The sequence below is a fragment of the Rhinatrema bivittatum genome, chromosome 1 (assembly GCF_901001135.1).
Source record: "Rhinatrema bivittatum chromosome 1, aRhiBiv1.1, whole genome shotgun sequence".
Classification (NCBI taxonomy): domain Eukaryota; kingdom Metazoa; phylum Chordata; class Amphibia; order Gymnophiona; family Rhinatrematidae; genus Rhinatrema; species Rhinatrema bivittatum.
This window is the reverse complement of record NC_042615.1, coordinates 470,330,938-470,352,786: the sequence shown is the minus strand read 5'-3', so window position 1 is coordinate 470,352,786 and position 21,849 is coordinate 470,330,938. Positions and strand designations below refer to the sequence as shown.

General features: G+C 42.5%; 1 protein-coding gene across 8 annotated transcripts in view; it reads left to right on the top strand.

The window, feature by feature from the left end:
- The window catches only part of C9orf72 (C9orf72-SMCR8 complex subunit), a 144,698-nt gene that overhangs the window by 32,378 nt on the left and 90,471 nt on the right, over window positions 1-21,849 (top strand). For all 8 annotated transcript variants that reach the window (XR_003857462.1, XM_029606542.1, XM_029606525.1 and 5 more), the window contains 2 exons: window positions 12,486-12,581; window positions 14,126-14,190. Coding sequence is in view for 7 of the 8 variants with exons in the window: in XM_029606542.1 (XP_029462402.1) it covers window positions 12,486-12,581; window positions 14,126-14,190 (161 nt within the window). In the remaining variant the exon portion in view is untranslated. The remainder of the gene's footprint in view (window positions 1-12,485; window positions 12,582-14,125; window positions 14,191-21,849) is intronic.

The window sequence follows — 21,849 nt, the reverse complement described above, 5'->3', positions numbered from 1 at the left end:
TCCCAATTTCAAATTTGATAGATAATTCAGCGCCATTTGGCTGGGTAAGTATGGACTTATCTGACTAAGTGGCGGTGGCTGAATATTTGGCTGCGTTTAGCAGCCGCCACTTATCCAGCTAAGTGGCAGCAAATTTTCATAACTTAATAATTAATGCAGGCTCACTTTATAATGTGGTTCAGATTTTTTGGACCCCATTGCCTCCATTATATCAAGTCATTAAGTCTACAGTGTATTTTCTGTTTTATTCTCCATTCCCTTTTGGATCATTCCTAACATTCTATTTGCTTTTTTTTAATCATCACCACAACTGAGCCAAGATTTCAATGTATTGTCCACGAGGATTTTTAAGGTCCTTTTTCTAGGTGGTGACCTCCAATACAGAATCCAACATTGTAAAACTGTAGTTGGGATTATTTTTTCCTATGTGCATCATTTTGCACTTTTCCACACAAAATTTCACTGCCATTCAGCTGCATAGCCTCCCAGACTCATAAGGTCCCTCTGCAGTACCTCGCAATCCGCTGCTGTTTTAACAACTTTGAATAATAATGTTCCATCTGCAGATTTGATCATCTCACGTGTCTTTACTTTTTCCAGATCTCTTATGAATATATTAAACAGCCCAGGTCCCAGCACTGGTCCTTGCAGCAATCCACTAATGAACTTTTTCCCTTTGGGAAAACTAACCATTTAGCCCGTTACCAATTCACTTTAGGATTCTGCCTTCTATCCCATGACTTTGTAATTTCTTGTGGAGTTTTTCATGGGGGACTTTGTTAAATGTCTTGTGAAAATCCAAATGCACTATACCAACTGGCTTATCTTTATCTTCATGTTTATCTATACCTTCCAAAAATTGGTACAGCAAGACTTTATTTTGCTAAAACCAGGTTGACTCTTCCTTATTAAATGATGCCTATCTATATAGTCAGTGATTTTTGTTTATAAGAATGGCTTCTAATATTTTGTTTGGCACCATTAAGCTTATTTGTCTGTACTTTCCCAGATTTCCCCTGGAGCCTTTTTAAAATATCTGCATCACGTTGGCCACTTTCTATTCTTCAGATATCTTGGCTGTTTTAAATGATAGGTTACAGATTATTAGTAACAGGTTAGCAATTTCATGTTTTAGTTTTTTTAGAACTCTGGAGTGGATGCCATCCAGTCCTGGTGATTTGTTATTCTTTAGTTTTGTCAATCTGATCTATTACAGCCCCCATTGTCACAGATACAGTATTTGTTTTAGTTGCTCAGAATCCCCAGCACTAAATGTTTCAGGTGTGGTTATTTTCCCAACATCCTCCTCAGTAAAGATGAGGCAAAGAATTCAGTTTTCCTGCTATTTCCCTGAGCACCCCTTTTGCCTCTCGGTCATCTAGTGCGGTGTTTCTCAACCACTGTGCCTTGAGAAAGTTCGTCCTGTGACCCAGTCCTGGCAGCCCCAGCAAAAGTCATCTCCCTGGACTCATGCTCTGACATTGTTGGACAGTACCTCAAATCTCTTGCTTATAGTTCTTGCCCCTCCATCTTACCTCCGTGGCAACCAGACATCACTGAGGAATACTGGAGGGGAGGAGCAGGAGTAGGGAGCCAGCACAGCAACAGTGATTGGTCTGCTCCGTGCTCCAGCCTTTCCCCACCTGTCCACTTGCTACACTCACCTGCTGACTAGAGTGCAGTGTTCTTTTCTGCTGTGCTCTGTTTGCATGGAGAGTCACCGCTCCAGACCTTAAATATCTGTGCTGCAGGGAGTTGAGACTCAGCTAAGGAGGATGCCATCCAGGGCTCTAGTCAGGCAAGAAAGATTTATGGGAATGAAAGGAAGGTGGGGGGTGAATGCATGGGATGGAGAAGTACAAAAGGGTAGTGAATATTGGGGGAGGTAAGGAACGGATATGAATGCTTAGGGGAGGAGGCATAGGATGCTGACACAGTATTATGCATTGCTGGCAGGGAAAGGATTAGGACAATCTGAGGCATTTCAGAGGAGGGGATAAGGAGGAAGAGGAGAGAGATGGGGGGAAAACCAAGAGGGTGCAGGAGAAGAGAGAGAGAGGACCAGGGACTGAGGGAGTGGCCGATGGGAGAAATGACTCGGAAATAGGTAGAAAAAGGTGGACCTGGAATAGGGGGGAGATATCTGGGGATGGAGGGCCAGGGAGGAGAAAGAACATTGGAGAGGAGAGCCAGGATGGAGGGGGGAGGGTGAGAGGACCCTGTATTAGATGGAATAGTGAGAGGACTAGAAAAGGAGAGGGATGGGGTGAGAGAGAGAGAAAAGATCTTGGATTTAGGATTGGGGGAATCCTGAAAGATATGAAGGAGGATTAAGGAAAGGACAGCATCAAGGAGAGAGCAGAAAGTCTGAAGAAAAAGTATTAAAATAACCACTGAAAGGAAAGAAGATACCAGAGAGAGAGAAGAGAATCCAAAGAAAGGAACATAGAGAAGATCAGTGAATGAGGAAAAAATGATCCAGAAAAACAAGCAAGAGACACTAAAGGCTGGAAACATTTTGCCTGATAGAAAATATTAATAATTCATCAATATGAAATATCCTGGAACCCATTTCAAGGTGTCTGACCTGGAAATGTCTCCCAGTTAGAATTTACATGTTGGGAATAGTTGGACTTTATTGACTGATTTTGACTTTTTCTGGTGTAGAACTCTTTTGTATGTAAGTCATACCCACAGCACAGAGGCTTTTTTGTTGGGCTCAAAAATATTTTGTGGTTAACAAAACATAAAGAATGCTTTTAGGTGCATTTTGAGAGTAGATTTGTGCAATTTACCAGGGGGATAGTCCACAGATGTCCCCCAGCCACCAAAATGAACAGTTCATTCACTTACTAGCACCAAAAGCAATCATCACAGATTCACTCGCCAAAACTCTGGTAATCTTATCCTCCTTCCCACTGGCATTGCTTCTTACCTCTGTATGTCTCCTTTGCCAGCTTCAGACTGATGTTGAAATGGTTGGGGCCCTGTAATCTCACAGGATCCACTGGTTCCACGAGTTCAGAGGTAATATTGAAGCTGGCAAAATGAGGCGCACACAGGTAAAAAGTGCTAATTTACTTCTGCTAGTGGAAGAGAAAGGGGAGGGTGAGAATCATACAAAATTTGAAAGTGTGCCATGAAATAAAAAAAAGATTACGAAGCAGTGATCTAGCGGTCCAACTGGCTCCTCCTCGGGCTTCTTGCTAAGAAGTTCAGAGTCGTGCATTTGCGGTGCAGAAATCGAAAAGAGCTGGGGCAAAAGCCTGATGTGCACAGACTGGGAGAGAGACCTCGGGGTGATAGTGTCCGATGATCTAAGGTGGTGAAGCAGTGTGACGAGGCAGTGGCTAAGGCCTTAGGGATGTTGGGCTGCTTAGAGAGAGAGGCATATCCAGTAGGAAAAAGGATGTAATAATGGCCCTGTACTATTCGATTGTGAGGCGTCATCTGCAGTTCTGTGTTCAGTTCTGGAGACTGTATCTCAAAAAGGATAGAGACAGGATCAAAGTGGTCCAGAGAAAGGTGACCAAAATGTAGGTCCTGCTCCAAAAGAGTTATGAAATGAGATTGAAGGACCGAAATATGTATTCACTGGAGGAGAGGAGGGACGAGGTAATATGATGTAGACTTTTAAATACCTAAAAGGTATTAATATGCATAGGAATCGAACCTTTTTCGATGAAATGAAAACTATAGAGCAAAGGGTTATAATATGAAACTCCAAAGGGATCGAGTCACGACCAACATCAGAAAGTATTTCGTCTTGGAAAATGTGTGGATGCATGGCAAGCCCTCCCCTTCGAGGTAGGGAGGACAAGGATGGTAATGGAATTCAAAAGAACCTAGGCTAATAACAGAGGATTGCTAGTGACTAAATGACTAGGGTAATTAGCACAGAGCAACAATTACCTTAAAAATACAATTTTTCTAAAAAAGCACTTGATGGGCAGACTGGATGGGACCACTTGGGTCATTTTCTGCTGACATTTGCTGTGTTACTGTGAATAAACCTGAAAAGCATTTTTTTTTTAATTTAGTTTTTGCCTCAATGGCGTGCTTCTTCTCAAGTTCTCTCTTAGCCTGTCTTTCTCCTGTTTTATATCTAACGTGCCAGAGCTTATGTTCTTGCCTATTATCATCATTTAGGTCTGCTTTCCATTTTTTGAACAATGCCCTTTTAGCTTTCACTGAATCCTCTACCGTACCATGCTGGCAGTTGTTTGTATAATGTCCCACTGAGGTTCATTACTAGTAGTGCTCCTTTAACTAGGGACAGACAGGCAGAGATTGTGATGAGGTACCATTTTGGTACAATCTCTCCCTTGTGATAGCTAACCCCTTGTTAGGTTTTAAAAGCAGCTCTCTACTGAGAGACCAGAAAATCCTCATCCCCTTCTAAACCAAACTCGCATGATTGTTTGTTTTATCTCTTCTTGGAGCCATTTGTAAGTAAAACTTTCCTGGGAGACAGGTATAGTGTTTAGAATAGTGTATGCCCATAGATATTTGAAGTCTGAATGACACTATCTCTGTTTCTTACAGCTTGTGAATTTCCATCCATGCTGTGTTATCTAAAGCCTTCATTCCAAGATTTGGGATTAACATTTGTTTTTTTTCTAAAATTTTACTGGAAAAGATGAGAGAAAAAATGTCATTACTACATAAACAGATATAGATGATATTTGTTGTTCACACACAGAACATGACAGAGTAATAGACAAAAGCAATAATATTTCCATGTCTACATAATTGTGTCCAATTTTCTTTACAGAGGTGATGTCTAATAAAATCTAAAACAGAAAGTAATTTTCTGGTGACAAAATGAATACCATAAAACATGTATCCTACTTCATTAGTGTATGAAAGAAAACTTGAGGCAGAATTAATTCTCTGTATAGAATAACTCCTAGAGAAAGTCTATAATCTGCATTGAACAAAGGATTTTGTGGAATAAAAGATGTAATAAATAAATAAAATAAAAATAGTAGAATGGTCAGACCATGTTATTGGATCAATCTCTGGTTCATTTACCAGAGTTATTAAAGTTTTATCATTAAAAAAAAAAAATCCGTTCTGGAGTACACCTTGTGCACTTGGAGTAGAAGGTGTAATTACATCCTGAAGGATGATCTAATCTCCATACAGCCATTAGGTTCCAATCCACCATCACAGATTTCAACCTTGCCCTGTGGGCTTTCAAAGCAGTATAATTTTAATGATTCATATATTTTACGAATGTTTGTTAATTTGATCATGTTACATTTTTCTTGTATTGATGTAAAGCGATATGATGTTCCCACGAATATCGGTATACAAAAGTGATTAAATAAAAAAATAAATAAAACGATCCTTCTCCTGAATTGTCCAAAAATGGGTATCATGTTAGGTTAAAGTCTCCTCCAATAATAAGACTCCTTTCAGCTCTATTACCCAAAGTTCTGTTTAGAAACTCAAAAAATGCTCCCTGTGCTGTATGGGGGGCATATATATTAACACAAAACAATAGTATCGCTGGTCAAAGATTCATATAAATCAATCCAGCCAAGTATATGTAGGCCCCTCACTCTGAGGGTCTGTCAAAGCATACAGACTCCTAGGTAGGTATGGGGCCACCTTGCTTTAATAATAAATCATTTTTGAACTTTTTTGTAAATTTTTTGCCTTTTTTCTAAAATGTCAAGCAGATTAGACAATGGTCAACATTCACCGCTTTTTATAGCATGGGAAATTCAAAAAGATACGAGAGGAACCGTCAATACTCATCTGTTCCCATATTTTGGTTTGTCTCCCTCTCCCCGACACACGCGTGTTTCGAACCCAAAGTTCTGCCTCAGGGGGATCTCCTTCTGTATCTGTTAGAGAACGATTTGCCCAGCTTCAAAATCGCGATCTGCCTTCTTCGTCTTACTTCTTATCATTTCTCGGCGTCTTTTGAAGTGACTTAATGTTTGCAGCGGCTGCGTCCCGCCGCCCTTATATTTGAATGGCATCCCGCTGAAAGTGAGACTCTTATAGCCTGGACCGGAACTTACGTCAGCACAAGCAGTTTCCCTTCACGTCCACGGTGCCTTGTCCATCTATACGATCCTCAAAGAGTATTCCCATTCATTCACAACACGTATTCACAATTCTTAGTGTTATGGCTCCACAGAGCAGTTACTTGTATAGCACAACGGGCGTTAATTCTACTCAATCCTCATCTCAAAATTAGAAATCAAGTCTGGCATGCAACTCAGAGTCCTCTGTCACGTCCGCTTATGACGTCGCCGGGTATTGTCTCCAGAGTCCATAGTCTTCCAAGTGTTAGTCATTATCAGGTTTATCCTAAATCACCGGGCCATGTCAGTTGCCCTTCTGTTTCAAATGCAGTGGTTTAATAGCCCTCCTTCATTCGGGGTATAGGCTTCAAGAATTCTAGCTGCACGAAATATTTAGAAAGCACACCAGAATTTTACAATCACTGTAAACTGCACATCCTTTTAGAGAACTGGCATAGAAAATCAGTAGAGAGCCAGCGGGCACTAAATCAAGGAATACCAGTTTATCTTTTCATTCAAACCCGCCGGATCTATTGTATTGAGCCAGTAGATCCAAAACTGTTCCCGCATGTTTAAGCGGGCTTGAATATCCCCACCACATGGGCCACAACGCACTTGTTCCACAACTAGCCATTGTAGATCTACAAACTTGTGTTGAGCATTAATACAGTGCTGTACCAATGGCGCCGTGATTTTCCCAGTTTTAATACAACTTCTATGCTCTATGAGCCTGGTTCTGATCTTCCGTTTAGTCCGGCCAATATACAGCAAATTACATGGGCACTGTATCACATATATGACTTTCTCTGATTCACAATCTGTGAGAGTATTCAAATTCAGGACCTTATCTGAATTGGGTACTTGCCACTGGCTACCTTTCCAAGCCAGGGTGCACATATCGCAGTGGCCACACTCTCGGTGGCCACCTGTTAGCAGGGGTGAACTGGTAGATGTAAAGGTGGATTTTACCACCATATCTCTAATATTTTGACCCCTGAAAAATGCGAATCTAGGTCCTGTGTGAAAAATCGAATGTAAAGTCAATATATGCCAGTGTGACTTGATAATGTTCATGACTATATTTGCTTGTTTGCAATGTTGAAGAGTGCATGTGAGCTTCTGTGAGAAAGGACGTTGTTGATACTGTAGTAATAAAGGCCTATTTGCATATAGCGCCCTCTTGTAGGCTTTCTTCACAATTGTATTAGGGTAACCCCGCTGGGCAAATCTCGCTATTAAATCAGGTGCTTGTACCTTAAACTCAGCTGTTGATGAACAAATACGCTGTAACCGCAAAAACTGAGAAATAGGAAGTCCATTCTTCAAGCCCAAAGGGTGATCACTTGAATATCTTAGATAGTTATTTCGATCTATTTTCTTCCTATATAAGGTAGTTTTTATGCGGTCCTCATCACGTTGGATCAAAATGTCCAAAAAAGCAATGGATTGTTGGTCTATATGTGCTGTAAATTGCAAATTATTGTCAATTGTATTAATCCATGCTAAAAACAATTGCAATTTCGTTTCCGATGCCCCCCAGATGAAAAATATATCATCTATATACCTCTTATAAATAATGATGTATTGAAACCAGTGTGATTTATACAATTTCTCAACTTCGAACTCCACCATGTATAAATTGGCAATGTCAGGAGCTACTGTAGCCCCCATTGCCACCCCTTTTATTTGAAGGTACATTGTGTCATCGAATTTGAAAAAATTTTTGAACACTACTAATTCTAAGAGACCAAGGAGGAAACCTGAAGGAACCGAATGAGGACGGGGGCGAGACTGAAAGATCCTCTTCAACAAATCAAATGCTTCCCGTTGTGGGATGTTGGTATATAGAGCAGTCATGTCAAGGGTAACCAACCAATATTCTTCCGGTAAGTCAGAAACTTCTTCCAGAATTCGGAGCATATGCGATGTATCTTGCAAAAATGAACAAGCCTCTTTGACGTACGGCTTCAGGAAGAAATCAAGGTACATAGACAAGGGTTCTAAAATAGAGCCTTTACTGGAAACTATAGGGCGTCCGGGGGGAGACCTAACATCCTTATGGACTTTAGGGAGGGTATATAGTATTGGAATCACCGGTTGTTGGACCCTCAATGCCCGGGCTTCTCTGGAGGTCACATATCCTTCTTGTAGACCTTTTTCAACCAGTTCATCAATGTTCTGCTGTATCTCATCGGTTGGATCACTTGTTAGAACTTGATAATACTCCCTTTGTTCTAATTGTCGCAGTATCTCCAAAACATAATCTTCTGTATTTTGGATCACTGTGGCCCCACCTTTGTCCGCAGGTTTTACTGTAATGTGGGGATTGGCTGCAAGTTGTTTGATGGCATGATAATGATTGTATGACCAATCTGATGCTCTAGAGTAGCCACCCATTTGGCCCCGCTCTTCTAACTGACCTACATCTCTTAAAACTAACTGCATAAAGGTAGCAATGGCGGGATCGATGGGGCCCGGCGGTATCCACGTGGATCGGGGAGTTATTACAGAATGATCCAAAGACACTTGATCTTTAAAAAACAGTTGCAATTGCAATCTTCTAAAGAAGCGGTGTAGGTCAATCCTAGTTTTAAAAGAATTGTATTTGCAGAAAGGAATATAGGATATATTATATATATATATAGGATATATTATATATATATTAACCAGCATATAAACGTGTTTGTTCATCATCAACTTAATGATTATATATCCCTTCTACATCTTTGATGATTGCACATCTGCAATTAGGTATTTTGCTATCAAAACTCCCACCCCACTATTTTTATGTTTCACACTTTCCGCTGCAAAAAAACTGCTGTGGAAATTGTTTAGACATCCAGTTTTTTTCATGTCTTTTTTTTCTTTAATGTGTTTCTTGGCAGAAAAAAGATAACTACATTTCTCTGATGTGCTTCTTTAAACAATAACTTCCTTTTAAGTGGTAATTTCAAACCTTTTACATTCAAGGATCCTACTACAAGCTTAGCCATTGTAGAATAGCATAATTATCTTTTGGTTTTCTAATATCGTCTTTCTCTCCCCATTTACCATTATAAGTCTTCACCCAGCATTCTGCAATAAATATTGGAACGCCACCAAACATCAATCCAGCAGGTGTGTTTTGACAAGATTGAAACTTATTTTTGGACCTTTTCTAACAATCATTTAAACAGCAGAGAAACATGAATTCCAAGTGGTCAAATATTTATTGAAACATTAGTCCCCCGACACGGAACCGTGTTTCACTAGGGCTGCATCAGGAGGGACGAGCAACGTATAATGTAACATCATTGGCAATACACTATTGAAAGGAATCTCCCATTAAATCATATAAACAGTTATGCACAGGCAAGAAAGGAAAATTTTGAAAGCCACACAGGGTGGCAATTAGGCTAAAGCACTCTGCCTGGAGTAATATTGTTCAGGGCTGTCAAAAGCATCCAAACCAGATTAATGTGGCATGGAAACTTAAAGATAACAGAAGGAAGATCTCGGCACTTTTAAGTGCATCCGAAGCTGCAGCCCTAGCGAAACACAGTGTTATGTCGGGGGACTAACGTTTCAATAAATATTTGACCACTTGGAATTAATGTTTCTCTGCTATTTAATTGATTGTTTGAAACTTATGTTTGAACCTTTTCTATCTTGTCAAAACACACCTGCTGGATTGATTAATATTTAGGGTGTTTGCTCATCGTCCCACACCTTGTTGTGGCTTTTTCCCATAACTCCACCGTACATACCATAAGAAATTGTGTAGCTTCCACAAACTATGACTACACACCTCCCTTCCTCCACCTCTCTAACCCCATCTACCCCCTCCCTAACCCGCCCTTCCCTTTTTCTTCCATCTTGCTCTCCAAACTGAGGAATGATGTCGCTGCCCTCAGATGGCCTCTTCTTCCCCCCCACCCCCCCAACAAGCCCAACATCCCCACAAAATTATTTAATAACAAAGATTTTTAAAAGATGTTAAACGCTCTGCTCATTTCTCTCCTATATAATTAACATCCATTCATATACGTCATCACCGCCAATTGGGTGCACTAACCAATCATATTATTTTTTTACTGACATTGTTTCCTTCTTTTTGTTACCCCCCCACTAAGCCATCTTGTAGACATAGAGTTCTAAATATGTCAATCCTGAGCTTCCTGTCACATCACTGCAACTCCCAAGGAAGATGAATCTCCTGATTGGCTTCGCAATCGCTTTCCTCCTTCTGCTATTTCTTGGGCCCCTCTGTTATTTCTTGGGCCCCTCTGTTGAATTAGGAGGAGAAGCAGAACCTCTTTGAGGGCATTTGCTGTGCCAGTTTCTTGGATCTTTTTAGAATTTCCTCATTTCTTCTACTGTTTTAACCCGAGAGGTTACCCCATTAATGGTAAAGCTCACACCAAATGGGAATAGCCATCTATATCTGATTTGTTCTCTGTGTAGAACTAACAGGAGACCTGTAAATTCTCTCCTTCTTTTGATTGTTGGAATCAGGTCGTGAAAAATCTCTAAAGAGTGGCCTTTCCATTGTATCTGCCCCTTGCTCCTGGCCAGATTAAACACTTTCTCCTTTAAAGCAAACTTGTGGAAGCATATAACTATGTCCCTGGGTTTATCGCCTCTTGGTTTAGAGACGCTCTGTTGAACTTGATTTTTGCTAAGTCTTCCAACTCATCCAAGCCTAAAACCAACATGGACACGCTAGCTGCCACTTGTGAATAGTCTTGGAATGCAGTTTCCTCCGGAATTCCTCTTAAGTGAATATTTCCTCTTCACGATCTATTTTCAAGGTCCTCAATATGGTCTCTCATCTAGGGTACCATCTCTTAGCTCTTTTATCAGTGACCGCTGTTGTATAACTGCATCATTATCATCGAGACTCCTTTCTGCCTCTTCTACATATGACACCAGTTTTGTGACATCTTTTTTTTTTTAATATCAGTCACTGTGGCCAAAATTTCTGCCTTAATTTATCTCCATCTCAGCACGCAAGTCTGCAAACCAGACTTGAAAATCTGCTCTGGTTAAAGATTCCAAACATCGGCATTGTGCCGATGCAGCTGGGTTTTTTTTTTCACCAGTCTTGCAGCCTACCTCCTCCGCCCCCCCATCTCCACGATTCCCTGCCTCCTCAAGGGCCGCAGCAACAGAAAATAGCTTCAGATCGATTGTTTTCTTGCACGCCGACATTCTTGATACAAATAGTCTTGGTTGCTGATTATATTTCTCTCTTTTTGCCAGCTCGGATCTGCAGATGGAGTAAGATGGTTGTGGGAATGTCAGGAGCCCACAGTTCAGGCAGGCATCTAGGTGCATGATGCCGCTTCATCTGCGCTTTTAACCCACATCCATTGCACCAAATTTTCAGAGGGAAGCCAGGCACGTGGTTTCCCTTTGGAAATTAGCTGCCGCAAAATGCATGCATTAAAAATGACTACGTACTTTGCACATGCCTTTTGTGCGGGCAGGCAGGGGATGGAGCTGCAAGATGGCATTAGCTTCAGAAAGTCCCATCTACCAATGCTCTTTTCTTCCTTTGCCTAAAAACATCCCTGGGAGAACCTTTTTTTTCAAGCCAGCTACAAGTACGCCTGCATGTTTTCAGCCAGATCAGTTTGCCCGGGTAAATGGATTGGAAAATGTCCTTTATTATGTTTGTGTGGTTAATATTGCTCAGCTGTGGGTTTTACGAAGGTCTATCGAGCAACATTATAATCTTGATGATGATGATGATGATGATATCTTCTTAGAAATGTTAACTTCTCCTTGTCATGAATGTGCAAAATACAATGGAACCGGTTTGCCAGTGATTCGTTTTTTTATGAGAATTTCACAATGGGGGTTGTACTGTAAGTTTTGAGTCAAAGGATATCCTACCTGCAAGGGCAGAATAAACAAAATAGGTAAGGGATCCTTTGGCTTGCAAACTCTTAGTAAGTCAATATGGAAAAAGGTGCCTTCTATTCCACAGTATTTACAACATGTTACTTAGATCTGATTGCCATTAGATTGGGGGGGGGGGGGGGGGAGGTATAATACCAGAGGTTATAAAATGGATTAAGATTTCTATTGCACTACTATCTCGAAATAAGAGAAATCCCCAGAGCTGGGTGGAAACAGCAACATAAAAGTTCACCCTTATGAGTGCCTAGCTGCTGATGTGGTTAATGTAATTATGGTTTAAAGCAGGGACTTGCTGTCTTTAGCCACTTCTTACTATTAGTAACACAGCTGGCAGTGTTTGGCTTAAGATCTGAAAAATTGCCTCGCAAATCCATCCTGCCTGCCACTCAGACTTCCCTCCCCTTGCTCCCAAAAGTTACAGCCTTCCTTTTCTTTCTAGTGTTAGATTTGTGGATCACTGATTCTGTGTTTGTAACGCTGTGCCATGCGATGCTGTTTTTTTGTTTCCCTCTCTCTCATGCTCATGTATTTATTGCACAGGGCCAGAGCATCATTCCTATGCTGACAGGAGAAGTTATCCCTATAATGGAACTCCTTTCATCTATGAAATCGCATGGCGTTCCAGCAGAAATAGATGTAAGTCCCGCTCTGCGTCGGTCACATTTTGAGAAGGGAGAGTGTGTCTGCTGCTGCTGTGGAATAAGTCACCGCCATGCTGCGCTCTATAAATCATTGCTCTCTTGTGGTCGGCCAACGCAGCCAGACCTTTATTAAGGGGTGTCTGGGTCTAGTGCCCAGGTCTCTGAACACATGTAACTGCATCTAATCAACCTAGGGAGATCCAGTTTTGCTGGCTATTTCATTTTGCAGCAGCTAGGGAGAGGTAAGCAAGTTATAGATTGGAGTGCAGCTGGAAAGGGCAGTGCACCTGTCGCTAGAATCATTTCACGTGAGCGCTGAGCTGCAGGAAAAGAAACTCCCATTTAAAAAAAAAAAAGAAGCAACTGGATAAAAAGAATCTTTCAATAAGAATACATCTTCATTGCACTTTTTTTTTTTTTTTTTTTGAGGACAGGAGAGACTCGTTGCCTTTTTTTTTTGTTTTCTTCCTTTGTGATCTCTGCCACTTTCCCCTCCTTGACTGGCATTCCTGGGCAGTTCAGTAGAACTTCACTTGTCTGGTGTGGGGTTCCTCCTCCAAGATAACACTTTCAGCACCACATTTTGGTCCGTGAGGCTGCTACTTTCGCAGCAATCCTCCTTCTCTGGGCCACCACCTCCACCATGGACCGGGGCCCAACCAGGGCATAGGAACCTGCATCCCCTGTGCCATAGGTTGCAGCATTATGGCCTTAACCGCAGGGTCAGGTTCATTTATTCTACACTTTTAATTACCCTAACCATTGTTTAGATCTGGCCCAGACATTACAGTGTTAAACTCTGGACACACAAAGGTGCAAACAGGTACTTGCTTGCACTTTTTAAAAATTTTTTTTAATAGTGTGCTTTTTGACCCTAGAAATTAATTTTCTACAGCTTCAGGCAGGAAAAAAATTAACTCTGCAAATACGTAGAGAAAGCACTGTGGACGTTTTTGCCCTATTCTTAAATTGAGTACTTTTTGGAAAACATCCCACAGTGCGTTTTGCCGATAAGTTTTTCCGGTGGAATTGTATCCTTTCCAGACATTGCAGGCTGGCTGACATCCTATGATTTTGCTTTCACTATAAGGTACAGAAAACGGATGCAAAGCACATTCCTTACAGCTCTGCACTCTAGCGAGGCTTGGGCACCCAATTGATGCTGGCCTGATCAAGTGCTGCCACCTCTTCCCCTTCCCCCCCCCCCAAATGTGCTGCTGGTGTTTGCTGTTTTTCTCTAAATCAAAAGGCTGGGACCACAACACTGGCAGGGAGGGGACCCTGATTCCTTCAGCGCTACAGTGAGAGTGAATCTTGTGCAAGCAGATATGTCTTCCTATCAGGAAGTAAGATGCTAGGATTATATACCTGGAATTTAATTGCCTTGCACTTTGCCCAGCATATCACTGTATCTTCTTGGCATCAGTGTAGGCTGACCAGAATTAAAACCATTATATATATATTTAAATAACATTTCAGAGAGCTCATATAGATGTGTGAGCCTGAGCCTTTGTTGTTTTTCACCCTTTTGTGTTCCAGATAAATGACACTGTGCTAAACGATGACGACATTGGTGACAGCTGTCACGAAGACTTTCTCCGCAAGTATGTCTCCCTGTTCCGCTGAGGGGTTTCTCCTTTTTTTTTTTTTTTTTTCGGCTTCCTTTAAAACTACCCCCGACCCTCGACTTGCTGCCATGCACCATTAAGTGGCAAGAGGTAATGCTCCGCAATCTGCTGGATACGAGGGCGGCAGGAGCAGCCCACTAAACGAAAAAACAAGCCCAAGCGAGGAACCGTCTGCTGTGTCAAAGTGTACCGAGCACTGCGAGCCGATAGTCATGGCTGGCTCACTCTGACAGCTAATAGGATTTGATTGCCATCCACCAGGCAGCAGTATGTCAGACAGCTGTTTCTCATTACAGGAAGGTCTCAGTTCACTGAGGTGGGGTATTGATAGGAGCAGTGCCGCTGTGGAGATAGCGTAGGGGTGAAAATAACTTTTTTTTTTTTTTTTTTGCCATTTATCTAGGGGGATATAAAGTAGTGTCTGAAAACCCTGTTTGAGCTTATGGTCATGATTTCTAAAACTTTTCAGACTTGTCTCTTGAATTACTTGTCAGAAGGGTCTAAATTTTATTATTTGTAGTAATAAAATTTCCTCGCTGTCAGTGGTACTCAGGTGATTGAAGGATGAAGCAAAACGTCCCTTGCTTATGTAGATGTGGATGCTGTAAGTGCCAGCATGCTTCCTTTCCTGTTCATTAATTTTCTTCCCTGTGTCCCGGTTTTCCTTGCATGCTGGGAGATGCTTCAGAGCCACGGCTTGTCCAGAATCCCACAGCTTTCTATGTTAAAGGATTGATGCATGGTTTTATTGGGGTTTGTTCCCCAATCAGGAAGTTGTTAACTAGGAAGAACTAAACTGAACATCAGTGTGTTCAACTAAAACCGTACAGTATGCAATCTTTATTTCCAAAGTCCATTTCCACCCACCAAAAATGGTTTTCTGAACTGCATTTCCTAAGGTGCTACTACAGTTAGGGGGTAGTTATTACTGTCTGTATTCGCATAGCAGGGAATTCATACATCATTTGTCAAGCAATAGAATACATCCTATCATGGGTAATATGCACACCACCATCCTTCAGTGGAGAAACAGGAGTTTAAAAAGAGATGAAACCTTCCTGAAAAAAATACAAAATGAATATTTTAAAAATGTTTTAGTTATTTGTGCATCTTTATATTACGCTTCTTCCAAAAATAACTTGAATGCAACTCACCTGCCAAATGCATTAAAGGTGGAGCACTTCCATCTCCCCTGTCTTCTGAAAAGTTCTTACCCCCGAATAGTAAGTTGACTACCAAAACAACTGCTTAGCAGCTTGAATCCTTTGAGCACATGCGGTCCGTGTGATTTGGCAAAGATGTTTGACTGGCATGTAGTTTTCTCGCATAAGGATGTTTTAAGCATAGTGGAAACCAGAATGCTTTGGTGGGATTCCTTTATGACTTTTACCCCTTTACTCCCAGATATCTAATGTTTGGTCTGAACTCTGCCTTGTTACACGACTTGTCCTTAATCCTAATTTTAAAAGCACTGTTAGTTGTCCATTTTTTACCCAGAATCCTTTGTGAGTGGAGCGGTCAAGCTCTCTGAAGAGAGTGATTGCTGTGTTGCTTGGTTTGCCTGACGAGTTGAGCATCACCTCTTGGAACTTCTGCCAAGGTTAAAGTGTTCTGTTAACACTGGTAGCATAGTTAAGTATTGGATACAATTATCCTTTCAACAGTAATCTCAGTTCTTTAGCAATAAAAACAACCCTCGTTTGCTTTCAGACGTTTTATTGGCCATTTAGTTTGTTTAGTTGTTGGGGGCTGTGTTTTGGTTATTTTCTTAATTGGCCTTAGTATCTCACTGTGGTGATTGTGTTCCTTCAGGAACAAATGCCAGGATGCTGTAGTAACAGACAGTACCACAAGCTCTCATTCTCTCTCTCTAAGGCATAATTTTAAAGCTGCTTGTATTAGATGCATCCTTAATGGTCTTCCTCCAGATGCTGAAACCATAATTGAATTAGTTGCCATTTTGCCTAGAACATATTGTGCCTCAGGAGATGTCGGAGATAACCTGGAATCATTTTCGGTATTACACCGTCTAGGTCTGGAATATTTACACACGCTGCTTAGCTTAGCTTTTGCAGTCTGATTATTTAAGGGCAAAAATGTTTCAGCCAGCCTCAAATTGGTAGTCTGCTGGGATCAGAGGCTGGTGCTCTGCCTCTGATAAGTTAAAGTTTGAGCAAGCTAGGAGGGTTTGCATAGACTCCGAGGGCAAAACTTGCTCCCACTCCCCTAAGGAACCAGATTGGTCCTCAGAGTTTACAAAAGGGATCTCTGGGAACAATACCTTATTTGCAATTCAGTGGCTATAGTGTAAAAGGAGACCAATGTGAGACCCCTTGTTGTTTGAAATGCTATATTTATGCTTTTGAAATGAAGGAAGGGAGAGGTCCATATTCAGTAATTCACTGGATTGCAAAGTTAAACTTATCCAGCTAACTTTAGAGAGATACTTGGTGGTGCAGCTGCACCATGGAATATAGCCAGCTATCGTAAAGCTGGATAAGTTTATCCAGCCAACTTTAGAACTGCTCTATGGCACGACCAGAGTTAGCTGGATATGTTTTCCGACTAACTGTGAATATCAGAGTTAGCCGGATATCTTATCTAGCTAACCTAACTCCTCCCAGAAATGTCTCTGTAATCTGATTACATTTTAGCCGGATAATGAAATATCTGGCTAAAGTTTGGCTGGTACATGCCCAAAATATTCAAAAGTCAACATTTAGCTGAGTAGCTTGTGAGTTATCTAGCTAAATACCTCTGAATATCGACCGCTGACGTCCTAGAGATTCTGACCCAAGACTAAGCCAATGTATGCAAGGCCAACTGATCTTGTATATGTCTGCTTGGAACTGAAACCTCTGTTGTGTACAGCTCTTTGGCATAACTGGACTTGGATTTATGCCGAAACCTGCTAAATGTAAGCTTGAAACCTAAAATATTGTAGCTTGTGGTAGCAGAAGCTCAAACCCTGACAGATTACATAACATAAAATACAAGACTTGCCATACTGGGTCAGACCAAAGGTCTATCAAGCCCAGTATCCAGTTTCCAACAATGGCCAATCCATATCACAAGTACCTGGCAGGATCCCAAGAAGTAATAGATTCCATGCTGCTTATTCTAGGGATAAGAAGTGGATTTCTCCTAGGACAAAGCAGGATGGTAGTCTTCACAGATGGGTGACATCATCAGATGGAGCCCGACACGGAAAACGTTTGTCCATGCGGGGGGGACCCCGCATGGACAAACGTTTTCCGTCTTTTTTCAGTCTTTTTTTTTCCACAGTCTTTTTTTTTCCACAGTCTTTTGCCTCTTGGTTTTGGAGCTCTGTTCTTGAACATTTTTCTCATTCAGAATTTCTTGGGTTTTTTTTTCAGTTTTTTTTCAGTTTTTTTTTCAGTGTCTGATGCCCCTTCAACGGCATGGTAGTTTTTCTCTTTTTGTCTACTTGCGGTCGATTCCTGACATGTCACTTCTCGGTGGCTTCCGGCCATCGACCGCTCGCCCATCATTTTTCATGGCGTCCGGTTTTCGGCAGTGCCCCCAGTGCCCATGGACCTTGTTGATTTACTGATCCACACGAGGTTTGCATCCTCTGCCTGGGGGCATCACACAACGTTCAAGGGTGTCGGGTGTGCGATCAGATGACCCCCAAAGGCTGTCAGCACTTGGCTGGATAAAATGGAGAAGCTTCTTGGATTTAAAAATTCTACTCCGGAAGGGCAAGATGGCGTCCTGACTGAGACACGGACTCAGAGCTGCTTCTTACCTCTGTTGAAAGCTGTTACCTGATCTTACCGATGCCGCCAAAATGAAAGGGGAAGGTGAGGGTATTCCCCTCCATCCCTACTCAACTATTGGAGCAAGCCCTGATAACTACCTTCCTGACTCAGGGAGCTGTAAATTTCAGGGAGGTGCTTCCCGCTGCGAACGTGCCTGGAGGAGAGGCAAATTCGCCTGGGATGGAGGTTTCCCTCAGCTCCCCCCCCCCCCCTAATGTTCATCCACCGGCAGCCAGAGGACTACCCTCCCCAGACGCCCTGCAGGAGTCGCAGACCAATGTGGTCAGCGGCAGACGACTGAAGGAGGATTCGTCAGAGGGGACGACCCAACCAGGAAGTGGAGGAGAATCAGTAAAGGAAGGAGCTACAACTCCCGCTGGTTCAATGGCTTCAGCGTCCTCCCGAAATCAGCCCATACCATCGGGTGAGCACCCTGAGCAGGATTATCCATGGCTGTGAGAGAATGCAATAGTAAGTTGGATCTATTTACCTCTCAAGTGAATCAAAAAACAACGTCCATGCCTGTTGAACACTTTTAACCTTTGCAGCTGCACCTTTCAGTTTTTTTCTAACTATTTTCCTCATTTTATCAAAGTTCAAACATATGTTGCTAGAGTTGAAACAGATATTCTTCAAATCAAGAACTTTAACGTGGCAACAATCAAAGACAGGGCAGCCCTATCTCGACGTTTAGAAATGATTGAAAATTGGAACCATCGCCTGAATTTGAGGTTAATAAATTTTCCACGAATCATAGGAGAAATGCCGATAGTTACCTTTGTAATATTTCAGTAAGGTATCTTGTAATCGTCTGTATCACAGGTTTCCTTTGATAAATAAGGTTCATTTCTTGCCTGCAAATAATGTTCAAAATCGTATAAATGATTCTGCAGTTCAACCAATTGATTTTCAGAACTTAACTACATTTTTAGAATCCTCTGCTTTTTAGATAATTGAATGTTCAGCTTTGTTGGTATTGCTTATAGTAGAACAAGACATTAGCAAGCTAATGTCTTGTTTCAAACATTTAAATTCATTATTTCATGGTAGCAAGGTTCGCATGTTTCCTGATATTTCAAAGATTACTCAGGAAAGACGAAAAGGTTTTTTAAACATGAGACAGGAAGTAATATCTTTGGGGGCCACATTCCTCTTGCGATATCTATGTAAATACATCATAAAGAAAGAGAGTGATTCCTTTATATTTTTTACTCCTGAACAGCTGAGAGTTTATTTAGATTTGTTTTCCACTCATGCTGTCCCATAGGAACCCAGGTCTGTTTAGGGAAAAAACAGCTCTGTTATCAGGATTAAGCTTTTCATTAAATTAAAATTTCTTAAATACTCCTCTAAATATATGCCCTCAGAGTTAGTAGTTTTTAGATTTGGGTTAACCCATTAGAATTGTATTTCTTATAATATTTTCTTTGTAACAATTTGTTTTCTAATGTGGTATATACGTGTTTCCTTAATGCTTTAAAATATAGCATGTATTAGAAAAGTTATAAATAAAGGAAAAAAAAGTCTACTCCATCCACGCCGGCATCGGGGACATCGACACCCGGAGGGCCAAGGGAGTCTGTCCCTTTCTGAACCCCCGGCAGGATCGTCCCGAGAAAGAGGAGCCGGTGATAGGCCCTTGCCAACGTCGATACTTTCAAAGGCATCAGGATCTTCAGTGTCCTCTGTGCCAGGAAAGGACCGGACCAAGCATCGAGGGAAATCCCAAAAGCACAGTCACTGGTCACCTTCGGCGCATGACTCCGGATCCAGTGCGGCATCAGCGGCTGCCATGATACCACCAAAGTGACCCCATGGTGAGGAGGCCTCAACCTCTGATAAACCCGGAAGTCCCAGGCGTTTCCCACTGAGGCGGCCTCAGTGACTCCTTGTCCCCCTCCATCAGTCCTGGCTTCCTCGGACTTCCAGGAGGAGTTGGATCACAGGGTACAGAGTATAGTGCTCTGAGCCCTATGGGGCATCGAACTGCCCCTGGCATCAGCTCACATACCAGTGCCGGAGCCTGTGCCTTCTCTGTTGGTGCCCCTGCTAGAGCATATGGACGTCTTCCTCGGTGTCCTTCCGATGCAGCCGGTGCCCAGGGAACCCTCTGTTTCCCAGCGGCCATCAATGCCCTCCTACCGAGCGATTCCCATTATCGGGTGCTCCGAGGAAGAAGGTATACTAAAGCCACCAGCATCCTCGGGTCCTTTTGTCCCGCAGCCACGGTTCCCCGTGCCTGGGACATCAGTAACCTCCCTACCATCGGTGCCTTTTCTGCCCTCGAAGCCACCGGTGCCCAAGCCAAGCGGCTTTGATAGGGCCCACCAGAGGACCTCTCCTTTGCAGGATTCATCCAGGCCATGGCCAAAGCCATTCCCTTCCAACTCCTCACAGAGGAGGATGCTCAACACAAGATGCTGGAAGTTCTTCAGTTTGTCGATGTACCAAAGGAGACGGTGGCAGTCCCAGTATTGCTCCATGGTGAGACCGCACCTTGAATACCATGTACAAATCTGGTCACCGCATCTCAAAAAAGATATAGTTGTGATTGGAGAAGGTACAGAGAAGGGCAACCAAAATGAAAAAGGGGATGGAACAGCTCCCCTGTGAGGAAAGGATGAAAAGGTTAGGGCTGTTCAGCTTGGAGAAGAGATGGCTGAGGGGGGATATGATAGAGGTCTTTAAAATCATGAGAGGGTCTTGAATGAGTAGATGTGAATCGGTTATTTTCACTTTCGGATAAGTTAGCAAGTTGCAAATTTAAGACTAATTGGAGAAAATTCTTTTTCACTCAGTGCACAGTTAAGCTCTGGGATTTGTTGCCAGAGGATATGGTTAGTGCAGTTAGTGTAGCTGAGTTTAAAAAAGGTTTGGATAAGTTATAGGAAAAGAAGTCCATTAACTGCTATTAATCAAGTTGACTTAGGGAATGGCTACTCCTGTTACTGGCATCGGTAGCATGGGATCTTCTTGGTGTTTTGGGGTACTTGCCAGGTTCTTGTGACCTGGTTTGTCCTCTGTTGGAAACAGGATGCTGGGCTTGATGGGCCCTTGGTCTGACCCAGCATGGCAATTTCTTATGTTCTTATGGGCTACGGTAGCCCAATGGAAGTATCATCATGAGACTGTTCAACAGCTATCAGCTAGAGCTTCCAATCCACCATACTCCATCAGGAAGACCTCTCAACAAAGCTCAAGAAAATCCTATTGGCAAAAGAAGTATTACCCTCCCACCTCCCAGACTCTGACCCCCCCGAGCTGGTTCCAGGGGTCGTTCTTGCCAGAGACACACTCCCACCACTGGTTTTTTGCCTGGCAGCAAGGGAGCTTGAGTCAATCCGCCATACCCCCGGCATCATGCCCCCCTGTAGGAGGCAGGCTGCTTCACTTCGCCCACTGCTGGCCGCACATTACATCAGACTGGTGGGTTCTGGCAGTCATTTGCCAGAGGTATCGGCTGAATTTCAGGGACGTCCCTGTGGACTTCCCCCATGTCCATAGTGGGGTTTGTCTACTCCGCTGGAAATACTTCTGACAGAACTCTCCACCCTTCTAATGGCAGGAGTGATAGAACCCATTCCCCTCCACCAACAGGACCAAGGGTTTTACTTGAGGTATTTCCTGATGCCAAAGAGAACTGGGGGATTATGCCCCATTCTTGATCTCAGAGGCTTGAACAAATTCCTTCAGAGGGAAAAGTTCAAAATGGTTTCACTGGGACTCCTGATCCCGCTTCTCAGAAGAGGAGGCTGCTCTGCTCTCTCGATCTCAAGGATGCCTACACCCACATTGCGATCTTCCCAAACCACAGGAATTATCTTCACTTTGTGGTGGGGCAGGCTCTTTACCA